Below are 22,271 nucleotides of genomic sequence, written 5' to 3'. Positions count from 1 at the left end.
CCACTTCCCTATGGGAGGCAACGACCTCTCCCTCACCACGGGATCGGTTAATGACATCATCAACATTACGGTCTTCGCTACCACTCGCCGGCCTCTCGGAAGAGGCCGCCCGAGCGGGAGCTTCGGAGGAGGAAAGGGCGGCGGAAGAAGAAGACCTGGGATTTTCTCTTTTCTGAGAAGCCTCGGAAGGAGAAAGATCCCTTTTAGGCTTCTTACGTCGCCGGGCAAACCTCTCCCACTGGGAGGTAGACCACTCAATGCACAAATTAGACCTATCACACCATTGGCCCCTACAGTGAGGGCATAAGGAGTGAGGAACCGTTTCCACGGCTGACATAAAGGTTCCACAAGGGCGGCCGGGAAGTCCAGGGCACGTACGCATAAGGAGTAAGAGAGGCCAACTTCACACACACACTGAAAAGAAAAAGCAAACAAAATTATGGCAGTCAACAGAGAGGAGAGCGCTGACAGGTCTGTCGCCTCTCCGAGCCAAAAGTAAAGTGAGCTAATTCACCGGTGTGTGTGAGGGGAAGGGGTAGCTAGCTACCCCTCCCTAACCCCCCCCCCCCCCCCCCGCCCGCTAACTAGCGGTGGGGTAGGAAACCCTCGTTTAAACTTTATGGCTCGTCATTCAGCTAAGCCGAAGTAATTACCCCATGTAAATAGTGGTTTGTATTCAGTTACGGAACAACTGTAAAGCATTACTATCATTATAATCATAAACATAACTGCAAATGTAGTTGGAAAGACTATGTTAGAAACCTAGGGGCACAAATAAGGCATTAGATTTATTGATTAGAGAGTAGTTTAACTAGATAGCCGAGACCAAATTCTTAGATTCCAGCCCCAAGATTAGCTTCCAGAAAATTTAAGAGTTTAATCAATCTAAAGTTAATCTATTTTCAAATTACAATTAATGTCAATTTTTTTTAAATCAATATACAGTATAAGTGAAAAAAAATTCTTATAGTTGAAGGTTGCCTATTATCCGCAGAATTCTGCAACTGCTTTGGGGTTCAGAAAGTAATGACCGCAGATCAGGTTTTACTATATTCCGAGGCTAATTAGTATTCCCGTCCAAAATAATTTCCACTAAATATTAAGATTTAACAGACTAATTTGAACAAGTACCAAAACTCTCAAAGAGTAATAACATTCATAACTGTATTTCATCTAACCCTTCCTATTTATCAAAATCATGATTCACAAATACTGTACCCTGTACCTGTATATGGACACTATATAGATTCCTTTTACTTTACAAATGACTTAAACTCTACAGTATACTATCCATAATATTTACAGGACATTAAGTCTGAGAAAAATCTTAAATTAGCATACTGTATAAAAGATTCAAATCCTGTGAAAATACTCACCACTTTTTCCTAAAGTAATACTAACTCCGCTGCTACCCAACACTTTAGCAGCTAACATGGGAGCAATGCAGCAGAACCCGATAGGTTTTCTCGAGGAGTGGAAATCTTTTATGACACGTTCAACGTCCGCAATAACTGTCATATCAGCACCCTTGACAGCAAAGTCTGATCTGCAAAAAATATATAAATTATCTCTGAACATTAATCTGAATAACAAACAAGGTTATTCAAAAACAATATTGAATTTGTAAGCACAAAACCATCACTTCATTGTACCATATTTTCTAAACATCTCAAACACAGCATGCAGCCTATACATTGAGGCTCCAAAACACCAATTTGAAAGTACTGTACAATATTCTATGCGTCTGTCAGGTCTATGGACCGTGCTGGGGGTCTCCATCTTGAACTTCGTTTGTAAAACAAAGTATTTCAAATGGGACATGGGACAGGGTCTATGTCTTGAACCTCCTGACACCTTCTGAATACTGTAGAATCCTGGAAAAGTTATTGACCTCCTCGACTGCTTTCTTGTCTAACATCTGTTTGACATCCTCCTGAAAGAGTAGGTCTTTGACGGATCCTCTTGAATATAATGAGCGTCTCATCAACACTGGAGTGAGAGGAGGGAGAAAGTTAGAGAGCAGGAGGCGGTATTAGATGTGCAGAGCCTCCAATGTCCAAGGTTCTGTACCGTATAATTATCACCTCGCCCACCGACTCAACAGACCTCTCCCCACAGGTATTAATATGGGGGACTGGCTTGCCTTGATGCTGGTTATGGTCAGTCGATTTCTTAAATTGAAAGTTGACGTTTGTCTATCACTCTCTAATGGGCAGCTGCCTGGGGGTAAGTTTAGTAGGAACTGTAGGAGGTTGTCTGAAGGTGGCTGTTCTCCTGAAGAAGAAAGGCTGACTCACCTTTTCCCACTGCTGCATTCACTTTGTTCCGGGGTAAGAGAGAGGCGCACTGTGTCCGTGAGGTGTTTTTTTAAGAATATAGTCTTTGAAGACCATATCTGAAACTTTTTGACCACTGCATCCCTTCATTTCAGTACCCAGTTGCTCACTGGTATGCAGCCTGGTGTACCAAAAACTACATTACCTTTGCACCTGAAAATGCGAGCTCCTCGTGCGTTGAGATTTTTTTTTAAATTATCATTAATATTATTATTATTGTTATTATTATTGTTATTATTATCATTTTTATATGAGAGCATACCAAACCAGTGGTCAAACCAAGTGGAAGCCTGTAAAATTGACACTGCTGCTGCCTCCGTATTCAAGGCCAAGAAAAGTGATGATAGTTGTGAGAGCCTTTCTGCTGACATCCCAGGAGTTAGGGTCGCTACCACAGGGTCTAAGAAAAGAGGGAGGGGAAGGATGACCTTCCTCTGTCACGTAGAATTTTCTCTGCTGCAAAAATATAGGAGGAATTAACTTCAAGCTAAGAGCCTTTGGTTACAAAAACTTCTAATTTATGGATGGTCTTCTTGGTCTGGCACAACCATGGCAACATAAGGTGGTGCTTCAAGGCATGCGCTTTCCTGAATAATTTCTCTGCCTTCTAGAGAAGGTCCTTATTCTCCCTGGAAAAAGGAGAGGGGTATAAGGATCCATGATGTTCAGAGAGGAGGTTTCATCTCTTTCGGGGTCTCCGGGTTCGGACAGGGTTCTGGCGGTAGCTCTAGGGCAGATTTCGTCCCTCCCTGAAAAACAATATCTATAAGAGAGATAGCCTATATTAACCCGTAAACTTCGGGAGCCCCATTCTAAGATTTGTAGATCGTGGATCCTATTTCTTGATATTCAGAACAGCAATTCATAACTCTGATGAACATTCAAAGGTCCCTAGGGTGTGACACTCCTTTACATACCTTGATAGGAACAACTAACAACTCTGAGGCGGCCTCAGTTTGGTGCTCTTTTTTGCGATCTATCACAACACTTGGAAAAGGGGGGGAAAAAGGCACTGGTCGGTACCCCGACAGAGCCAATTTCTTTGAGTTTTTTTTCCGAGAACTTAGAGAGGCGTGTACTGCAAATACTGTACAGTACCTTCTCTTCTTACCTCCTGCTATTCCTTGAGGTGGTGTCTCCTCGTGCGGGTAGTCGTTAATAAATGAACTGCACGTAGTACACACAAAGTTGTTGTGGTACGTGGCTGAGGGTCGTATGCACTTGTGTGCTTCTGTAAGCTTCCCACTCAAAAGTGGACCATTACATACCTGAAGTTCACACTCTCTGAGGTAACACACTGCCACTGGATTATTGGTTTGGTAGTGGCACTCTTTAAATCTTACAAGTCTCTGGGAGAGTCTTAATAAGATTTCTTGGAACAGAAAGCCGAAGAGATACAAGAGATAAAACTACTTAAATCACTCCTAAAAGAGTAGGCAGGGAACATGGAGCCAAAGTCTTTCTTATAGGAGCCAATGCTCAAGGTCATTGATGCACCAGGGTGCTACTCATCCGAAATTCTGAGTTTCGGCCAAAATTTCCAAACTAAAGACTGGAGTTTATCCTCAAGAGGGGGGAAGTAAGGAGGTCTATTGCCTTGGGAGCTTGTCCTTCAATCCAAAGGTCATTGGTCTCCTTTGGTTTGCCCACCAAAGAGTTAACAGAGGAAGGGAAGGAGCGATGAGTTTTGGTAGTCGCAAGTAGGGATCGCTCCGACTTATCTGACCTCTAGAACACGCTTGGGTCTTTTCTCCTCTTTTTGGGGCTCGTGAGACATGCTAATATTACGCGTTTCTTCTTAAGGTCGTGCACGTTCATCAATAAATGGTGATGTGTACAAAACCTGCACGCTCAGAGGTAAACGCTCACAAGCACTCCGAATACCGAAGAATGTTCCCCCCTTAGAGAAGGAAAACTTGATCCTCCACTGTTTTCTTCTACTTTTGTTCGGGGAAATGTCTTATGACACTACTGGAGAGCAAGCACACACTCTGAAACACTGGTGCACTCAGGCGAGTATTGAAAGACATGTTGCTTACCAACAAAAGCATCCTGTGAGAAGTGTGCTCAAGGTCAAAAAGCGCTCTCCTTCCAGAGGTATTCCCTTTCAAGGAAACAAGTTAGTGTCGATACTGGGAACAAATGTCCAAGAATTAAAGACCATTTTGTCTTTTAATAAGTTAATTCACACTTATACTGAGATGAAATATTAGTGAAAAACTTCAGGCCAGTTGCAGAGCGTCAAGAATACAGGTATTGCTCGACTTACGACCTATGCGACATACGACTATTCGACTTTACGACCATTTTTTCAGGGTGATGATGTCACAAGTTTATCGGAAATAGGAAGAATATTTCCTTGAAAATAATCTATTTTCTTGTATACATATAAACTGATTTATCTTGGTAAATTATTATTTTCTTTTATTGTTAATATTGAGTATTTATTTTCAGTTAAAAATACATTAAGAAAAGTTTTAATATCTGTCGAGTTCATATTATGTCTGGTGACGTCACATCACTGGCGGAAAGCGTCCGGGCAATACAGTGATTTCATTCCAATAGGCTAACGATTAATATTAGTATTTCCATTATCGAAATATTAAGTAATGATACAAAGTATTTTGAGGGTTTGTATCGGTTGTCATGAGTGCTACGTAGCGTAAATTTGACTGTACGCTACTTTTCTAATCTCTGATAATGGATCGATGTCTATCTAAAGAAAATATACTAATAGGGCAAATATTTTCTTGAAAATAATATATTTCCTTTTACATTATAAAAATATAATACTTTTGTTTGTTAGGTTAGTATTTTCTTTTCATTTCTTGCGAGAAACAAAAAAATGAATTTACATATTTTGCAAGTCATTCTTCGTAGAGTTTACTGTACGTCACGTGTCTTGTGACGTCATGTATCTGGCGGAAGCGCGCTGACAAACCGAATGATTTCCTTTCATTGTTACCGAGCAATCTTATTACAGCATTCCCATCATCGAAACACCCAGTAACGATATTAAGTGTTTTAGTGGTCTGTATCATTAGTTATAAGATTAGTACAACTTACCATAAATTTAAGAAAAAAAGTGATGACGTCATATTTCTGGCGGAAGGCGAGAGGCAAATCAAGTGATTTCCTTCCGATGCGTTACTATTCCCGTAATCGAAACATCGAATAATGATATATAGAATTTTTTAATAATTTTCAAAAAAAATATGAAGATGCTACTGAATTAAAAACAAAAAAGAGAGAGAGAGAAAGAGAGAGAAAGAGAGAGAGAGAGAGAGAGAGAGAGAGAGAGAGAGAGAGAGAGAGAGAGAGAGAGAGAGAGAGAGCTTATTCCTTTTATAACTAATAATAAAGTCTATAAACGAACTGTATGGAAAATGTGATACCCTATAAAATATTGGCGCTGATGTAATATGCATTATGAAGAAATTTCGATCGAATGTCGAGAAAATTATATAAATCAGTGTTATTCGCACTATATATACATGCTCATAATAGTAATATGGCAGCGTGACCTTGAGATCAGCTGATGCCAACCGCAAGTAAATCAAAAGTATTTGTTGATTGTTGATATGCTCAAGAAATTGAAAAATAAAATATAAACGTGCTTTAATAAACCACAATTAAACACAGTAATGTATAATGAAATATAAAGGCTTAATATTGAACTAAAATACTGTATGAAGCTTTAAAAATTAACTACCCGTATGCGATTGCGAGAGCGAGCACGCACAAACACACACACAGAAAGAGCTACAACGATTTCGCATTATACCTAATGATGGAAACTGATTTCCTGTAACATATTGGCGTTGATGTAATATTCATCATGAAGGTATTTCTAATAAGATAAAAAAATATGCCAGACATATGTACGCCATATTTTGATACGGATCATACGGTAGGTAGTGGCACTTTCAGATCAGCTGATCATAACCAAAAGTAAACAAAATTTTCAGTACTCGATTGTAAAATTATTCCAAAATTGATAAATAGAATACATAAAGGCATTTATAGAGCATATGATATCCTATGAAACAAGAAAATGGAATAATGATAGACAGTAAGAAAATATTGACAAAATATGATCCAGATGATTGCCGAATCATAACGTATCAAAATAAATCTACGGAAACTTCACTTTTCTAGTTCGACATACGGCGAACTCGAATTACGACTCATCTCTCGGTCCCTATCTCGGTCGTAAGTCGGCGACTACCTGTATTTCAGAGCAGCTCGACGACCAGAATCAGCAGAATGGAGGCTCTGAGCGCTGTCAGATCCGCACCACCAGTGTATATTGGGTGGGAGTTGCCAGAATCTTGACAGTTCTTCAATGACTGTTACCAGCTTTTGCCAGAATCTTACCTTACTATAGGACAAAGGTTTGTATTTGCACTGGAACACATACATTTTGGGTTTTACCCATTCATTAAAAGTCATGAGCTATCAAATTACTTTTGAAATTGCCTAATATATGAAGATCACTCATTATCCTGTTTAGTCAAAAGTCCTGGGAAACCAATTAATGACTTTGGCATGTTTTATAGATGTAATCGAATAAGAATCACCACTAATAAAAATATTAACCGTCCTTGAAGCAAATAAAAAAGATGAAAACATATCAAACCTTTTTAACTTAGTCCAGTTTAGTATTCAGATATACCAAAAAAAGAAATTTTACAATCCAGTCAGACCCTACCACTCACAGTTTTTATGTAACATACACAATAGCGAATGCTGGAAAAATGGGAATAAATGTCACATCTTTTGATATTCTCAGACACCAATTTCCTAACACTAACAACACACATTTCTTAGCCTTGAGAGGAAGTATAAAAGTAGTAATTTTGAAGTACAAGAAAGCATTTAGAGTTATAACAAAGATAAAAAGGCCACTAAACTGTATCACACATGGGTTTGTAAATTCACTCAAACGCAATTGTGTCAACTTACTCTCACCTACTATATAACTGAATATGCTGTGCTACATTTGGTTTTATAAAATTCAATAGTTTTTTACATTTTCTGTTAAAGTGCATTCATACTCATAATTATGAATTGCCAAACTGAAAAGACAAAAGAACATTGAGTTATCTGACCAAATACAGGATAGCATATTCAGTTATGTAATTGGAGAATATGTTGGGACTGATACAGTTATATAAGTAGTTTAACAGCCCTTTTGTAATACTGTAATAGTCTTGTCTTTTCTGTAAAGGCCTGTTCTTTACTTATACAATTATGAACAATTACCCATAAGTACTACTTTACCAAAAAGGTGAACAGCACAGCCGGATTATATATTAATATAGTGTCTTAACCCTTTTACCCCCGGGGTATTTGGAAATTTCCAACCCTTAACCCCCAGGGGGTTATTTTTTTCCCAGCACATTTTGCAGTATATTTTCTTTAAATTGCTCTAACAGCCTTAATTTTTGTCATAGAGAGGTCAGGTTGGTCTCATTCTCTTGGAAAATGCCTGAATTTTCTCAAAAATTTATCAAAAAATATGAAAAAAAAAAAATTTTATAGCATTTTTTTGCAAGGACGTACCGGTACGTCCATGGGGGTAAAGGGATGGCTTTTGTGAAACGTACCAGTACGTCCTTTGGGGGTAAAAGGGTTAATATAGTGTCTTAAAAATATACTATACAATATGACACTATATTTACTTCGGGTAACTTACAGATTTTTTGCAGCACCAAATCCTCCAGGGAAAAAGACTGCATCAGCAACACCACTAGATAATTCCTCAATAGGTTTAATGTTTCCTCTTGAAATTCTTGCGGACTCTACCATCACATTCCGGGACTGAGATTCATCTGGAGCACCCTGAAGTATCATTACCAATGTCAATATATATTTGATAAGTTATCCAAGTTTAGCAAAATAAACTACACAACATAAAAGATCCTTAAAGCAAATAGCACATTTCTTGAATATAAAAACTTGATATTGAGATAAGTCTTTTGTGACAACTGGTGCAATTGTTTATGTTTGTTAACAAGGTAGTTGAGTAACGAAAGGGAGGAACACAGTACAATGTACTACTTACTCATCTGAATATTCTCATTATTCTCTTTGATTATGGTAGGAACAAATGCAGGGATGTTCAAAGGTTCCATCATATAAAAGCCTTCAGGCTCATGTATATTGGAAAAATGCAATTTGCTTTAAAAAGTTGCTGGAAGTCTCTAAAAGAATACAAATTTTAATCTTTTACCAAGGAGACTCCTTAACCCTAAGGTTGCATCCACACAGGCATTAATTCCCCAGGTGCAAGGAGGAGCAACAGAAGCTTGATTTAAAACATTTTTATTCCAATGGGATGGTCCAGATAGAGAACTGAAGATAAAGCAGGATTGGTCTCATAAAATCAATGGATTTTTAATTTAGCCTAAAGCTCGCTTCCGCCTATACCCGAAAAATAAAAACCTGTTTGGACATAGCTTCAGAAAAGAGATATTGTACTCTGGAACATGACTCGTGTTTGTGGCAAAATGCAAAAATTCAACCTCAATCCTCAAGCAATCGTATCTACGAGGAGGCTAGGATTAACCAATCTTCAAGATACATATGAGAGACATCCCTCACAAGTTGGGCCCAAGCAGTTACCATGGTGAACACTCAAATAAACACCTGAGAAGCCGTACACAGTCCATAGCACAATCTTACACTGGTACACCATACTGTAGAGGGAGAAGTGGAGGTACTTTCATAAGGTCCGATGAACAGGGACTTGAAAGTACGCGTCCTTCAGATCTACCAAAAGCATGAAGTCTCCCTCTCTGTTGGAAGATAGCACAGTCCGCACCGTTTCCATTCTGAACTTTGTTTAAAGCCCGTGTTTGAAGGATAGAGGTCAATGACCAGTCTCCAGCTCCCAGTTGCTTTTTTCACCAAGAAGAGTAGACTGTAGAAGCCTGGAGATCTGTCTCAAATGACTTGGACGGCATTCTTTCCCAACATCACCTCCACCTCTACCTGCAAGGCTAGGCCTTTTGCCGTTGTTGGGTCCTCCATCAGGAACTCAATCAAAGACCAGAGTAAAGTGTCTTTAACAAGAAAGTGGGCAGATTTACTCGATCCATCTCACCACCTGTCACAACTACCTCATTAACCAATTCAACTGGTGTTCCACTCCGCTAAGGACGTGCCCTATGGTAAAAGACCAAAAGTTGGTAAATGTGCAGGAACAAAATCTTGGGCTTTGGTCTCAAGCTGAACCTGTCCGAAACAGATTGGCAATGACACATGTAGATTAGTCACCATATCCAAAGGTATCAAAAAACTTGTGGGCAAAATCCTGTCAGTCAAGAGAGGACAGTGTTCTGGTGTCATGAGAAACCTACTCTATATAGTAAAACCTCGGTATTCGAACGTCTCAAAGCTTAAACAAACCAGTTTTGATCAAAAAGTTCTAGCAAAAAATGCCCGTCCTCAAACAAATATTCGGTACTTGATCAGTGCAAAAAGCCCGCAAAGTCGAATGCCATCAGTTACACGTTGGCTGTTGTTTTAGTTGAACATAAACATACGCTCTGCCTCATTTTTCGTGATACACTGTGCTATATCTTGAATATAGATCCAAATAAAAATACGAGTAAAAGAGGTCAAATAAAAAGGAAAACGGTGCAAACAACTATTGAACTGATAAAGGAAATCATTTCCAAACACAAAAATGGAGTAGGAGTTTCAGATCTTGCTCTAGAATACTCTACAGCTAAGTCAACGATATTGACAATTTTAAAGAATAAAAAAATAAAGGGAGCTAATGTTGCTAAAGGAGTGAATAGTACTTTGATGAAGCAAAGGCCTCAAGTACTTGAGGGAGTGAAGAAGTTGTTACTTATTTTTACAAATGAGAAACAGTTATAAGGTGATAGCAATAGCAAGGCATTTATTTTTGATAAGGTACTAGAAATCTATGCTTATGTGGGAGGGAAGTTCAAGCTTTTGTTGAAAACTCATCCTAACACCTTTTCAATGATAATGTTATGTCTCATTACCGTAAGATTCTGCAAAAGAGTCAAAAGTAACAAACATTGGATCAGTTTTTAATTGAAGAAAAACCTGCCCCAAAATGACAGAAAAGGGAAAAACCCCCAAACCTCAATTGCCCCAAAAGCGATAGAAAATGGAAAAAAAACCCAACCCTCAATCACCAGATGTTTTCATGTAAAAGGAATACCCATCTCGATAATAACTCTCCCTTCCTCCCCACACCACCATCCACTTACACTGTCATATCGCAACCAAAAAGGTAAGTTTTCTTATGTTAAAATGACTTCTAATATTTTCATTTTATTGAGTTTTGTGTGTTACTGTATTTACTCTGTGTAAAAATTACTGTACATAACTGCATCACTTTTATAAGCTAATGTTATGCTAATAACAAATGAACTGGGGCTTGGAATGCATTATTCACCTCTGCATTATTTGCAACGAGATAGAATGATTTGGTATTCGAACGAATCAGTATTCAACCTATTCAACCAACTTTTTAGAACAAATTGTGGTCAAATACTGAGGTAATGTATTTCTTTACCTGTACAACCCAGTAATGCCTCCTTAGGGCAAGAAACAAGGCAATTTCCCCAACTCTCGAGCTCTCAAGCAGGGTAAAACATCGTCCCTATCACAACTCAGACATTCACTACCCCACCACTGGGCCAGAAATAGAAAAAGTAGTCTTTCATACCTCCCCAAATGTGCCTACCAATGCTGTAAAATACAGTAGAAGCCAACTCTGTAGCTTCAGGTCTCCCAAGAATTCGTTTCAGATAGTACTGTATAGCATGAACCCCACTAATAGGGAAGCATTTAATCTTTATCATAAGCTAACAAGGATTTATGGAGGCCTGGTCTCTTCCTGACCAAGATGTTGCAGGTGTAGTACATCCTGAAGGTTTACTAACTGTCCCTTTTTAATTCTTTTAAAACTCCTCCATAAATTAGTTCCTTTGCATTAGAACACCTCTACTCCACTGCTACATCATATGTAATCCTGACTATGTAATGTACAATATCACTATGCTACATAATAATGATCTTAAGAGTACTGTGCACCGTTTTGGTCATGCTATTTTCATAAACATTGTAAAAAAGTTAAATCTACCAGTAATTTAACAAGGATGGAAGTCTTAACAGCTAATAACCCCAGATTAATGGATTAACTATGGACTCTTAGAGAACAGTACTTTACTTACCTTTGTATGGTCAATGGTATGCATTTGGGCAACATCTGGGGCATAGCACTGAACTGATGCACCTGCCCGAGTCAAGGCTACCAAAGCAGCCGACGCCTCATGAATTTCTGCCCCATCGTAAACTCCTGACCCAGAGAGAACCTGTAAAAATAAAAACCATATAAAGTAAAGTACAGTGGAACCTCTACATCCGAACGTATCTACATCCGAATTTTCCAACATCCGAAGTAAAATTCGAGAAAATTTTTGACTCAACACCCGAATTTTATTTCGACACACGAAGTAAACATTACACCATTGAGCGTCGAGTGCTCAGTTCTCTGTTCTTGTGTGTATCGTGTGGTTGTCCTCTGTTTGGTCTGTTATTAACAGTGCTTATTTTCTTCCTTTTCTCACATTTCCTTTTTGATTTTACCTATAATCATGGTGCCTAAGAAGCTAAGTTTCAGTACAGGAAGAAGGCAATTCTTTCATTCGAATTGAAGCAAGAAATTATAGAAAAACATGAAAGCAGTGTGCATGTGAGTGATACTGTATGGCTAAACAATATGGCCAGAATAGGCCTATGATCTCGAGGATCATCAAGCTGAAGGCAGCCATTAAAGCAAATAACCATCGAAGGGGATCACCATTATTACAAGACATCGTAGCAATACCCTGGAAGAGATAGAATGCCTTTTGTTGATAGGGATAAAGGACAAAGAGATTGTTGGCAACGATTATTTGTGAGAAGGGCCAGCGTGATGAACAGAAAGAAAGAAAAAAGTGAAGCAAAGAAAACCAAGATAGCATTAACAAGCTCTTTTAAATAAGACTTCTCTCTTTTTCTGTTTCTCTCTAAACATAGCATTAACATGTTCTTTAAATAAAATTATCTCTCTCTCTCTCTCTCTCTCTCTCTCTCTCTCTCTCTCTCTCTCTCTCTCTCTCTCTCTCTCGTTCTTCTTCGCTGCTATAGTGTTAGATACGTCTACGTCTATTATTTTTTTTTCCGAGAGAGAGAGAGAGAGAGAGATTAAACAAAAATGTGTTTAGAGTACATCTGATTTTTAACAGCGTCAACGAGTTGAAAAAAAATTAAATGAAACTAAGAAAGTAATAACAGCTAATCTGAATGCCTTTATTAACTAAAACAAATACTGATACAAACACACTCGTGTGCGTATGCACAAACACACACACACAGGTGCAAGAATTGCTACGCAATAAGAGAAACGGTCGGGGAGGAGGTAGAGATGGTGACTGCGATGACATACCGTAACTCGTCACTGAAAGTGGTGAAAATAAAAAATCAAAAGAAAAAAATTGTAAAAAATATGAAATATAAAAAAAAAAAAAAAAATAAGCTAAGTTAGATTAAAATTTCCGTAGTGTAAGTTACGTATGTTATCGCAGTCACCATCTCTACCTCCTCGCCGATCGTGTCTCCTTGTGCGTGTGTGTGTGTTTGCGCATACGCACACGAGTGTGTTTGTAACAATATTTGTTTTAGTTAATAAAGGAATTCAGATTCGCTGATATTGTTTTTTTAGTTACATTTAACTGTCTTTCAACAAGTTAACGCTGTTAAAAATCATATGTACACAACACATTTTTGTTTAATCTCTCTCTCTCTCTCTCTCTCTCTCTCTCTCTCTCTCTCTCTCTCTCTCTCTCTCTCTCTCTCAGAAAAAAAATTAATAGACGTCTCTAACACTAACAGTGAAGAAGAACAAAGAGAGAGAGAGAGAGAGAGAGAGAGAGAGAGAGAGAGAGAGAGAGAGAGAGAGAGAGAGAGAGAGAGTGAGTATTTATTTAAAGAACATGTTAACACCATGTCTACCTTCTCGCCGATCGTCCGTCTCCTCCTGGGTAGCAAATCGCGTTGGCCTGTCTCTAAGGTAAAGTGGCAATAAAACACATTTTTTATTCATTATTTCTTTATAATTATCTTTTTTACATGCTTCTTTCATATTATGCAGTTATGTTATTATGTGTAATTATGTGTAGCCATTTATTGAGGATTTATTATGGGTTTTTAGGCTGAGGAACGAATTAAATGAATTACCATGTATTCTTATGGGAAAATTCGTTTCTACATCCGAACATTTTCTACATCCGAAGTACGTTGTGGAACGAATTAAATTCGTATGTAGAGGTACCACTGTATCTTCGTTCTTTTACATCGATAAAACAATTGATTACACAAAGACTTCACTTTTTCAAGTAGCTGAAGCATATACAGTATGTAATTTCAAAAATAGAACTGTAAACAATCAGACTAATCCTGCCCCTGGACACCAACACACCTCTGACTGCCACTGTACTACAAATACGTGGTTTCATCAAAATTATGCTATGCCAATAGCTTACGACAAAGAGTGGATAATAAAGCAAAATCCCTCTCTTACTATATTCGTATATTACAATGTCCTTAATTTTCTAATAGGAGAATTTATCACTATTACAAATCCTAATTTAGATGCTTTCCTTTGACTTCAACAAAATATGACAACTTTAAAATAATTTGTATCTTTCCTAACTATACAAACTTGGAGCTCTTTATTAAGGAATATACTTTTGGCAAAGCTGGAAGACTAGCAATGGGACTTTTTGCAAGATCTAACTACCCCACCACTAGTTAGCGGGGGAGAGGGGGTGTAGTACCGGCTACGTCTCTCACACACATACCTGAGTTCTATCATCACCTTTGCTTGCAGACAGGACTTACAGGGGGATAGGTGATGGTGGAGCAATTTATATGAAGAGTTCTAGGCTTGTATGGTTAGGAAAAATGTTATTTTCATTAGTAAAATAAATTTTTGAATATACTTACCCGATGATCATGTAGCTGTCAACTCTGTTGCCCGACAGAAATCTACGGTCGGGATACGCCAGCGATCGCTATACAGGTGGGGGTGTACACAACAGCGCCATCTGTGAGCAGGTACTCAAGTACTTCTTGTCAACAAGAACTCAATTTTCTCCTCGGTCCACTGGTTCTCTATGGGGAGGAAGGGCGGGTCCTTAAATTCATGATCATCGGGTAAGTATATTCAAAAATTTATTTTACTAATGAAAATAACATTTTTCAATATTAATCTTACCCGATGATCATGTAGCTGATTCACACCCAGGGTGGTGGGTGGAGACCAGCATACATGTTAACAAAGAAGCTAAGTATCCCGTATCTTATTTTAGCCGTTATTCAAAATAACAAACATAAAATAAATAAGTACCTGGTAAGGAAGTCGACTTGAACCGTTACTCTGCCTTTTTAAGTACGTCTTCCTTACTGAGCCTAGCGATCCTCTTAGGATGCTGAGCGACTCCTTGGTGCTGAAGTATTAAGGGCTGCAACCCATACTAAAGGACCTCATCACAACCTCTAATCTAGGCGCTTCTCAAGAAAGAATTTGACCACCCGCCAAATCAACCAGGATGCGGAAGGCTTCTTAGCCTTCCGGACAACCCAGAAATATTTCAAGAGAAAGATTAAAAAGGTTCTGGAATTAGGGAATTGTAGTGGTGGAGCCCCCACCACTACTGCACTCGTTGCTACGAATGGTCCCAGAGTGTAGCAGTTCTCGTAAAGAGACTGGACATTCTTAAGATAAAAGACGCGAACACTGATTAGCTTTTCCAAAAGGTTGCGTCGAAAATATTTTGCAGAGATCTATTTTATCAAAAGGTCACGGAAGTTGTGATAGCTCTAACTTCGTGTGTCCTTACCTTCAGCCAAGCTTGGTCTTCCTCATTCAGATGGGAATGAGCTTCTCGTATTAACAGTCTGAAAATAATAGGATAAAGAATTCTCTGACATAGGCAAAGATGAATTCTTAACTGAACACCATAAAGCTTCAGACGGGCCTCATAAAGGTTTTTAAAAAAGAACTTAAGAGCTCTACAGGACATAATACTCTTTCTAGTTCCTTTCCAACCATATCGATAAGTTTGGAATAACGAACGATATTGGTCAAGGCCGAGAAGGCAGCTCGTGTTTGGCTAGAAAACCAAGATGTAGAACATGTAGCTGTTTCGGATGAAAATCCGATGTTCTTGCTGAAGGCATGAATCTCACTGACTCTTTTAGCTGGTAAAGCATATCAGGAAAAGAGTCTAAAAGGTGAGATCTTTCAGGGAGGCTGATTGAAGTGGTTCGAACCTGTCTAACATAAGGAATCTTAGAACCACGTCTAAATTCCAACCAGGTGTAACCAAACGACGCTCCTTCGTGGTCTCAAAAGACTTAAGGAGGTCCTGTAGATCTTTATTGTTAAAAAGATCTAAGCCTCTGTGACGGAAGACTGATGCCAACAAGCTTCTGTAACCCTTGAAAGTGGGAGCTGAAAGAGATCGCTCTTTTCTCAGATATAAGAGGAAGTCAGCTATTTGAGTTACAGAGGTACTGGTCGAGGATACGGATACTGACTTGCACCAGTTTAGGAAGATTCCCCACTTCGATTGGTAGACTCTAAGGGTGGATGTTCTCCTTGCTCTAACAATCGCTCTGGTTGCCTCCTTCGAAAAACCTCTAGTTCTCGAGAGTCTTTCGATACTCTGAAGGCAGTGAGACGAAGAGCGTGGAGGCCTTGGAGTACCTTCTTACGCGTGGCAGACGTAGCAGGTCCACCCTTAGGGGAAGAGTTCTGGGAACGTCTACTAGCCATCGAAGTACCTCGGTAAGTTATTCTCTCGCGGGCCAGAGGGAAGCAACTAGTGTCAACTTTGTCCCAACGTGAGAGGCGAACTTCTGCAGTACCTTGTTGACAAACTAGAACGGAGGGAATGCATATAGATCTAGATGAGAGTAATCTAGTAGAAAGGCATCTAAAAGAACCACTGCTGGGTCTGTTGAGAGCCTCTTGGACATCGAGGTTGCGAAGAGATCCATGGTTGGATGGCCCCAAGTGACCCAAAGTCTCTTGCATACATCTCTGTGGAGGGTCCAATATGTTGGAATTATTGTCCCTTCCTACTGAGACAAACTGCTAAGACATTCAAGTTGCCTTGGAAGAAACTTGTTACTAGTGAAAAGTCAAGACCTGTTGAACAGGAGAGGAGGTCACTAGCGAACTCGCACCATGTCAGAGAGTAGGTCCCTCCTTGCTAGGAGATGAACATCAAAGCAGGGAGTTGTCCGTGTTGACCTCCATTACTTTGTCTTGAAGGAGAGACCTGAAGCTTTTCCAGGTCAGACTTACTGCCAGAAGCTTCTTGCAGTTAAAATGCATTGTCCTTTGACGCGAGTTCCATAATCCCGAGCATTCCCTACCGCCTAAGGTCGCACCCCAGCCTACGTCCGATGCGTCTGAGAAGAGAATGTGGTTGGGAGTCTGAACAGTCAGGGGAAGACCCTATAAAAGGTTGATAAAGTCCTTTCCTCAGGTTAAACCAGACTTATCTTCCGGAAACCGGGATCGAGACCGCTTGTGGCGTCTTGTCCTTTTCCAGTGAAGAGCTAGATGAAACCGAAGAGGACGGAGGTGTAGTCTTCCAAGTGAAACCAAATACACCACGGATGACAGTGTCCTAACCAGACTCATCCACAGCCTGACAGGGCCGTATTCCTTCTTCAGCATCTTCTGGATGGATAGCAGGGCTGGGGATTGAAATTCTCGTTCAGCCATGTCCTCATCAGAGGGTTCCTCATCCGAAACTGATGAGGAAACGGCAACGGAGTGGGCAACGTCTGACTCGCTGAATCCGGTCGCACTGGTGGATGCGTGACGGAGCCGGACACAAGATCATGGTACTGCTGCACAGTCTGTGAACTGACAACCATGGGGAAGCGAGGAAGTACAGCGACAACCCGAAACTGTCTAGACTGTCTGGGTAGTACAGACAACTCCTTATCGGGTTGCTGAGGTTGCCGCACTGCGTCACAACAAGTCACCTCTGCTGGTTGTTGAACGTCTTCCCAGTGACACACTGACTCCGTAAAAAATCCTCTATCAAGGACTAAGCTTGGACTGCATGTCTTGCAACAAAGCCCAAGGTCTATGGGAGCAGGTGTGGCAACAGACGGGGTTAGCGACTGAAGCGGAACCATTTACCCTCCCTGGAAGCATGTTATGCTTAATTAAAAGTCCATAGGAGGCTAAGCAGCTTAAGGCTCCTCTCCAAATGACAGAGTCCTCAAGGGAATATCAGAAGGAGGGAGAACAGCACTTTCTCATCTACAGGAACCTTCTCTCAGTGAGGGTTTCACTGGTGCAAAAGCAGCAGACCAGAAGGCAACGTTATGAAACTGCTTGACAGTCTGTGAACTGTCAAAAAATTGAACTGTCAACCACAACAGGAGCGTGAGGACATACAGCACTGGTGTATAAGCAGCAGACCAGAAGGCAACGTCATGTAACTGTATGACAGTTTGTGAGTAGGCAACAACCAAAGTTGTGTGGGGAAGCCTCAACTCCTGACTGACTAGTTTGCTGCTGGCGAGTGGCGGTAACCACAGTGTGTTGCGGAGGCTGACACACCGTGTCAAAACACGGCAGCTTGTGGTAGCTCACGCACGGCAACGGAGTGCTCTGTGTGTGGGAGTCATCATACATCTGGCAGGGTTGACTTGTGCATGGGTGGAGGAGCTCTCACAACAAGAGTATGAGAGCAGGAAGCCATGCCGGGCGCACAACCGTGGGAGGTGTAGGCCCACGGGTGCATCGTCAACCTTCTCCGCAGTCGGAGTGTGGGAGCTGGCCACAACAAAAGCAGAGTGCTGGAGCGTGGGAGGGGCTGCGGTGGGTTGAGGAGCATGCGGTATGGTATGCGGAGCATGCTGTAAGGTATGCGGCTCATGCTGCATGGTATGCGGAGCATGCTGTAAGGTCTGCAGAGCATGCTGCATGGTATGCGGAGCATGCTGTAAGGTATGCAGAGCATGCTGCATGGGCTGCGGAAAATGCCGCATAGTGCTGGAACCCGGCAGCTCTACAGAACCTTCCCACTGCTGATGCGGTAGCTCACGCATGTTAGCAGATGGTGCAGCAAGAACATGCGTCTGGCAGGGTGGACTGCGCATCGGTGGTGGAGCTCTCACAGGTGGAGGGTGGGAGCAGGCAGCCGCAGTATCTGCTGAGCGCACAACCTCGGCGGGTTGTAGGTTAACAGGTGCATTGTCAACCTTCCAGCATGATACTCCTGCATGAAGGAGCAAGCTGAGACTGTATAGTCTGCAGCATGGACCACTAGGGTCTATGAAAGACAACAACAAACGGAGCTACTGTCCGTTGTGACTGAGGGTCTAAAACAGCTGGTGTGGCAACAGACGGAGTTACTGCCTGTTGCGGTACCACCTTGCCTCTCTGGGAGGTGTGCAGTTGTCGTACTGCAGCAAGTCCGAACTGACCCAGTGGCTACACCTAGGCCGTTGGACTTGCGCGGAAGGGACCGACTTGCACTTAAAAGCTGCAAGATTTGGTCCATGGTTTCTGCGAGAAACCTCTTCCGCAGACGAGGAATAAATGGGCTCTCTCGTCTTTGTGTGGGTGGGGTGATCACGTCGGCAACGTGTGTAGATACACCCGAAACCACGGAGGGAAACGTCTGTTCGTTGATCAAGGCCTGTGGAACCCATAAGTCCTTCGACATTACTTCTCCCCTGGGCTTGGGAGCTTGTAAGAGGTATCAGACTAGGTGAACAACAGGCACGAACAGACGAACCCTCGAACGCAACACTGTAACACTTTGCGCATATCACTTTATCACTTTTGATTTTCTGTTAGCACTTATTTCACTGAACTCGAAACTTTAAGTGGTTTATACCTGAAACACGCAATCCTATCCTTCATTAAAAGGTAGTAATTGCGAAAACAGTATTACAATGTAACAGAAAAACATAATGAAAGATAAATAATTCAGTGGCTGGAAAAGAGACTAAACACTAGATCAAATAAACTACGTTTAAAATCTCTCACCGCATAAAGCCTGGGAACAAGAATAAAACTCTAGAAACGTTTTACCTTCTTCCCCTATAGCGACTAGGGAGAAGAGTAAAAAAAAAAAAAAAAAAAAAAAAAAAAAAAAAAAAAAAAACGAGAACGTTACCCGCTTGAACGAAACGTTTATCCTCCTCTCTCTCCCTCCGTCTCTATCTCTCTCTCTCTCTCTCTCTTGACTTAGAACCTGAGAGATGAGCCCAATTATATATATCGTTAAAACATATTATTTGTTAAAGGAAAAAAACTGAAAGGTTTCCCAAATAAAAAGTTCCTTTATTAGAATTAAAACCATTTAAGCTAAGAAAGAATGAACAAAACGCAAGAATCGGTTTACTCTGACTGCAACGTGAAACCGTGAAATATTCTCTCTCTCTATCGTAACGATAGAGCGCAAGTTGAACATTCTGAACGTCAACAACTGCGGAGACTAAACAAAACGTTAGTTCAACTTTAAAAACAGTACGAGACTATCAAAGAAATTCTTTCAAAAACATTAAAATTAAAATAGCATAAATTCTTAACAGGAAAAACGATATGACGGGCTCAATGTTAATTAACTTCGGTTCCAAGTAAGGACCGCCTACTATTAGGAAAGGTCGCATATAAACAAACATAAAAATTAACTTTTATAAGTTTATAATAAATGGAAGTTAATCGAAGAGGCCTATAAAAGGCGGAGAGATATAAAATAAATCTATAACTTTGTTAAGCAAAATTACCAAAAACCTAAACACACTTCCGTCTAAGGGAAGGGTGGGTATAAAAAGAGAAAGAGAGTCTATACTCTCTTCGACACCAACACTTCCGTCTAAGGGAAGGGTCGGCCATTTAAAAGTGAAAGAGAGTCCATACTCTCTTCGTCACCATAATTAAATCAAATTAATTCCAAAAGCTTGCTAAGCTAATGATAAAGCTTCCTGAATAGCGAAGGCTAAACTCTAGAGCAAATACATCACCAAATCGTGAACAATAACTCCAGAATCAACAGCGTATCCAAGTAGGTCTAGCCGGTGGCACGACAGAGGAAAAATTGAGTTCTTGTTGACAAGAAGTACTTGAGTACCTGCTCACAGATGGCGCTGTTGTGTACACCCCCCCCTGTATAGCGATCGCTGGCGTATCCCGACCGTAGATTTCTGTCGGGCAACAGAGTTGACAGCTACATGATCATCGGGTAAGATTAATATTGAAAAACACAAATTACTATAAGTTTCTCATTTCTTTCGACACCAAATACAAACCTTTCGCTCTTTATTATGCAAGATTCACCCTTTAGGTGTGTGGAAGTCCTAAGCAACTAGCTGGATTTTGACCCAAGGTTTCCTCCCGTGCTACGCAGGCATAAGGAGGAATACCCTGACACCTCCCAAAAATTCCATGCAGTAGCATGGTCTAGCAGCCAGAGCAATCTAATTCCACCTCGCCAAGGAGTAAAGGGACGTAACAAATTCAAGTGTATATAAGCGGTTATACCTGCAGACTGCAGAAGCCAGTTTGCACCATACAGTAAGTGCTGTGCCCCAAGAGAGTGGAAGATGAAAGAAAGCAGATACCAGCCATTCTTATCATTCATCCCAGACTTAATCTCTAGTAATGCTGCCTTCCACCACCTGCTACAGTACTTATTCATCAAGGAGCTCAAGGTGATTAAACCAATTATTGTGTAGCCACCACAGGTTCAATGGAGAACATCTCTATGATCCTGTGGGTTACACCTTTCAGGAAAGGGGCGATGAAGGTCGTCTGATGCTTCCCAACGCTCACTTGAAGAAAGTCACAGAGTAGTTTTCTTGCAGGGTAGGGTCGTGTTTATGCCCTTAACATTGTGAGCTCTTGGTTTCTGCGGTTGCAGTAGAGAGTCATTATTCGGGAGGTGCTCCGTGACCTTGCCTATCCATGCCAATCAAATTCTTTGCGACTCAACTTTTAACCTCCCCTGTGCTTACAACCTCCTTCCACTCAAGGGCGAGTTCTAAGGTTTGTGAGAAGTAACCCCTCAGCACCCAAACTGGTCATAAAAGCAGTTGATCTGGATCCAACACTATCACAAAGTTTCTCAATCCAGAGGGGATCGAATCTGGGATTCGTTGCTGCCGGATTTTTAGGTCTGAAGACACTCAGGAATGAAGTCGAGTATTACCTATCCCCAACCCTAGAATGGGAGATGTTCATGTCGTAAGAAAGGGAGTGTCATTCATTAATTCTTCTGGCCGAGTAGGAAGAACGTCCGAAGTGTCAGGTGAAGAACTGATGTCTGACACAACGGCACCAAGGATGCTCCTTTCCAAGATCACAGTAAAATGACCATTTTCCATGTAGGCGGTCTAACCTCCGGCTGAGGACAGGTACGTTGGAGATTCCAAATGGGAATAGACAAATTCAACAAAGAGGAAATTCCTTTCCTGTCGAAAGCTAGGCTCAAAGCTAAGCGGTAGCCTTTGACCGTCAAGCCAGAGAGGAGTTTCCTCCCTGAAGAGTCAAAGGGACTCCGCTATCACTGGAGTAGTGGCGTCGAAAGGCGCGATACCCTTCCACTATCTACACCACAGAAGGCTGCCGGCTTTGCCTGGTAGACTTTGGTTGACTATTTCAAAGGGTAACTGGACATCTTTCCACAACAGATTGCTTAAAAAGAGACTGTCTGCGAGGAGCCATAGTGAAATCTATGGCTTAAGGAAGACTTCTTGTGTGGCTGTCTTTGAAGATCGTGACGTGGAGAGGGGTCCCTTGGCACCTCTGAGAACAGATGTAGAAGGTTTGAAAACCATTCTGCCTGAAACTATAAGGGTCAT

General features: G+C 40.9%; 1 protein-coding gene across 1 annotated transcript in view; it reads right to left on the bottom strand.

Annotated features, from left to right (window-relative positions):
• Positions 1 to 22,271, bottom strand: part of LOC137629740 (glutamine amidotransferase-like class 1 domain-containing protein 3, mitochondrial) — a 40,023-nt gene that overhangs the window by 9,022 nt on the left and 8,730 nt on the right. The window contains exons 2-4 of the mRNA XM_068361334.1: positions 11,558 to 11,698; positions 8,035 to 8,180; positions 1,377 to 1,546 (exon numbers count right to left, since the gene is read on the bottom strand). Of these exons, the coding sequence (XP_068217435.1) occupies positions 1,377 to 1,546; positions 8,035 to 8,180; positions 11,558 to 11,698 (457 nt within the window). The remainder of the gene's footprint in view (positions 1 to 1,376; positions 1,547 to 8,034; positions 8,181 to 11,557; positions 11,699 to 22,271) is intronic.

This window comes from Palaemon carinicauda, chromosome 37 (genome assembly GCF_036898095.1).
Source record: "Palaemon carinicauda isolate YSFRI2023 chromosome 37, ASM3689809v2, whole genome shotgun sequence".
NCBI lineage: Eukaryota > Metazoa > Arthropoda > Malacostraca > Decapoda > Palaemonidae > Palaemon > Palaemon carinicauda.
The sequence above is the reverse complement of the archived record's forward strand: the minus strand, read 5'-3'. Positions and strand labels throughout refer to the sequence as shown.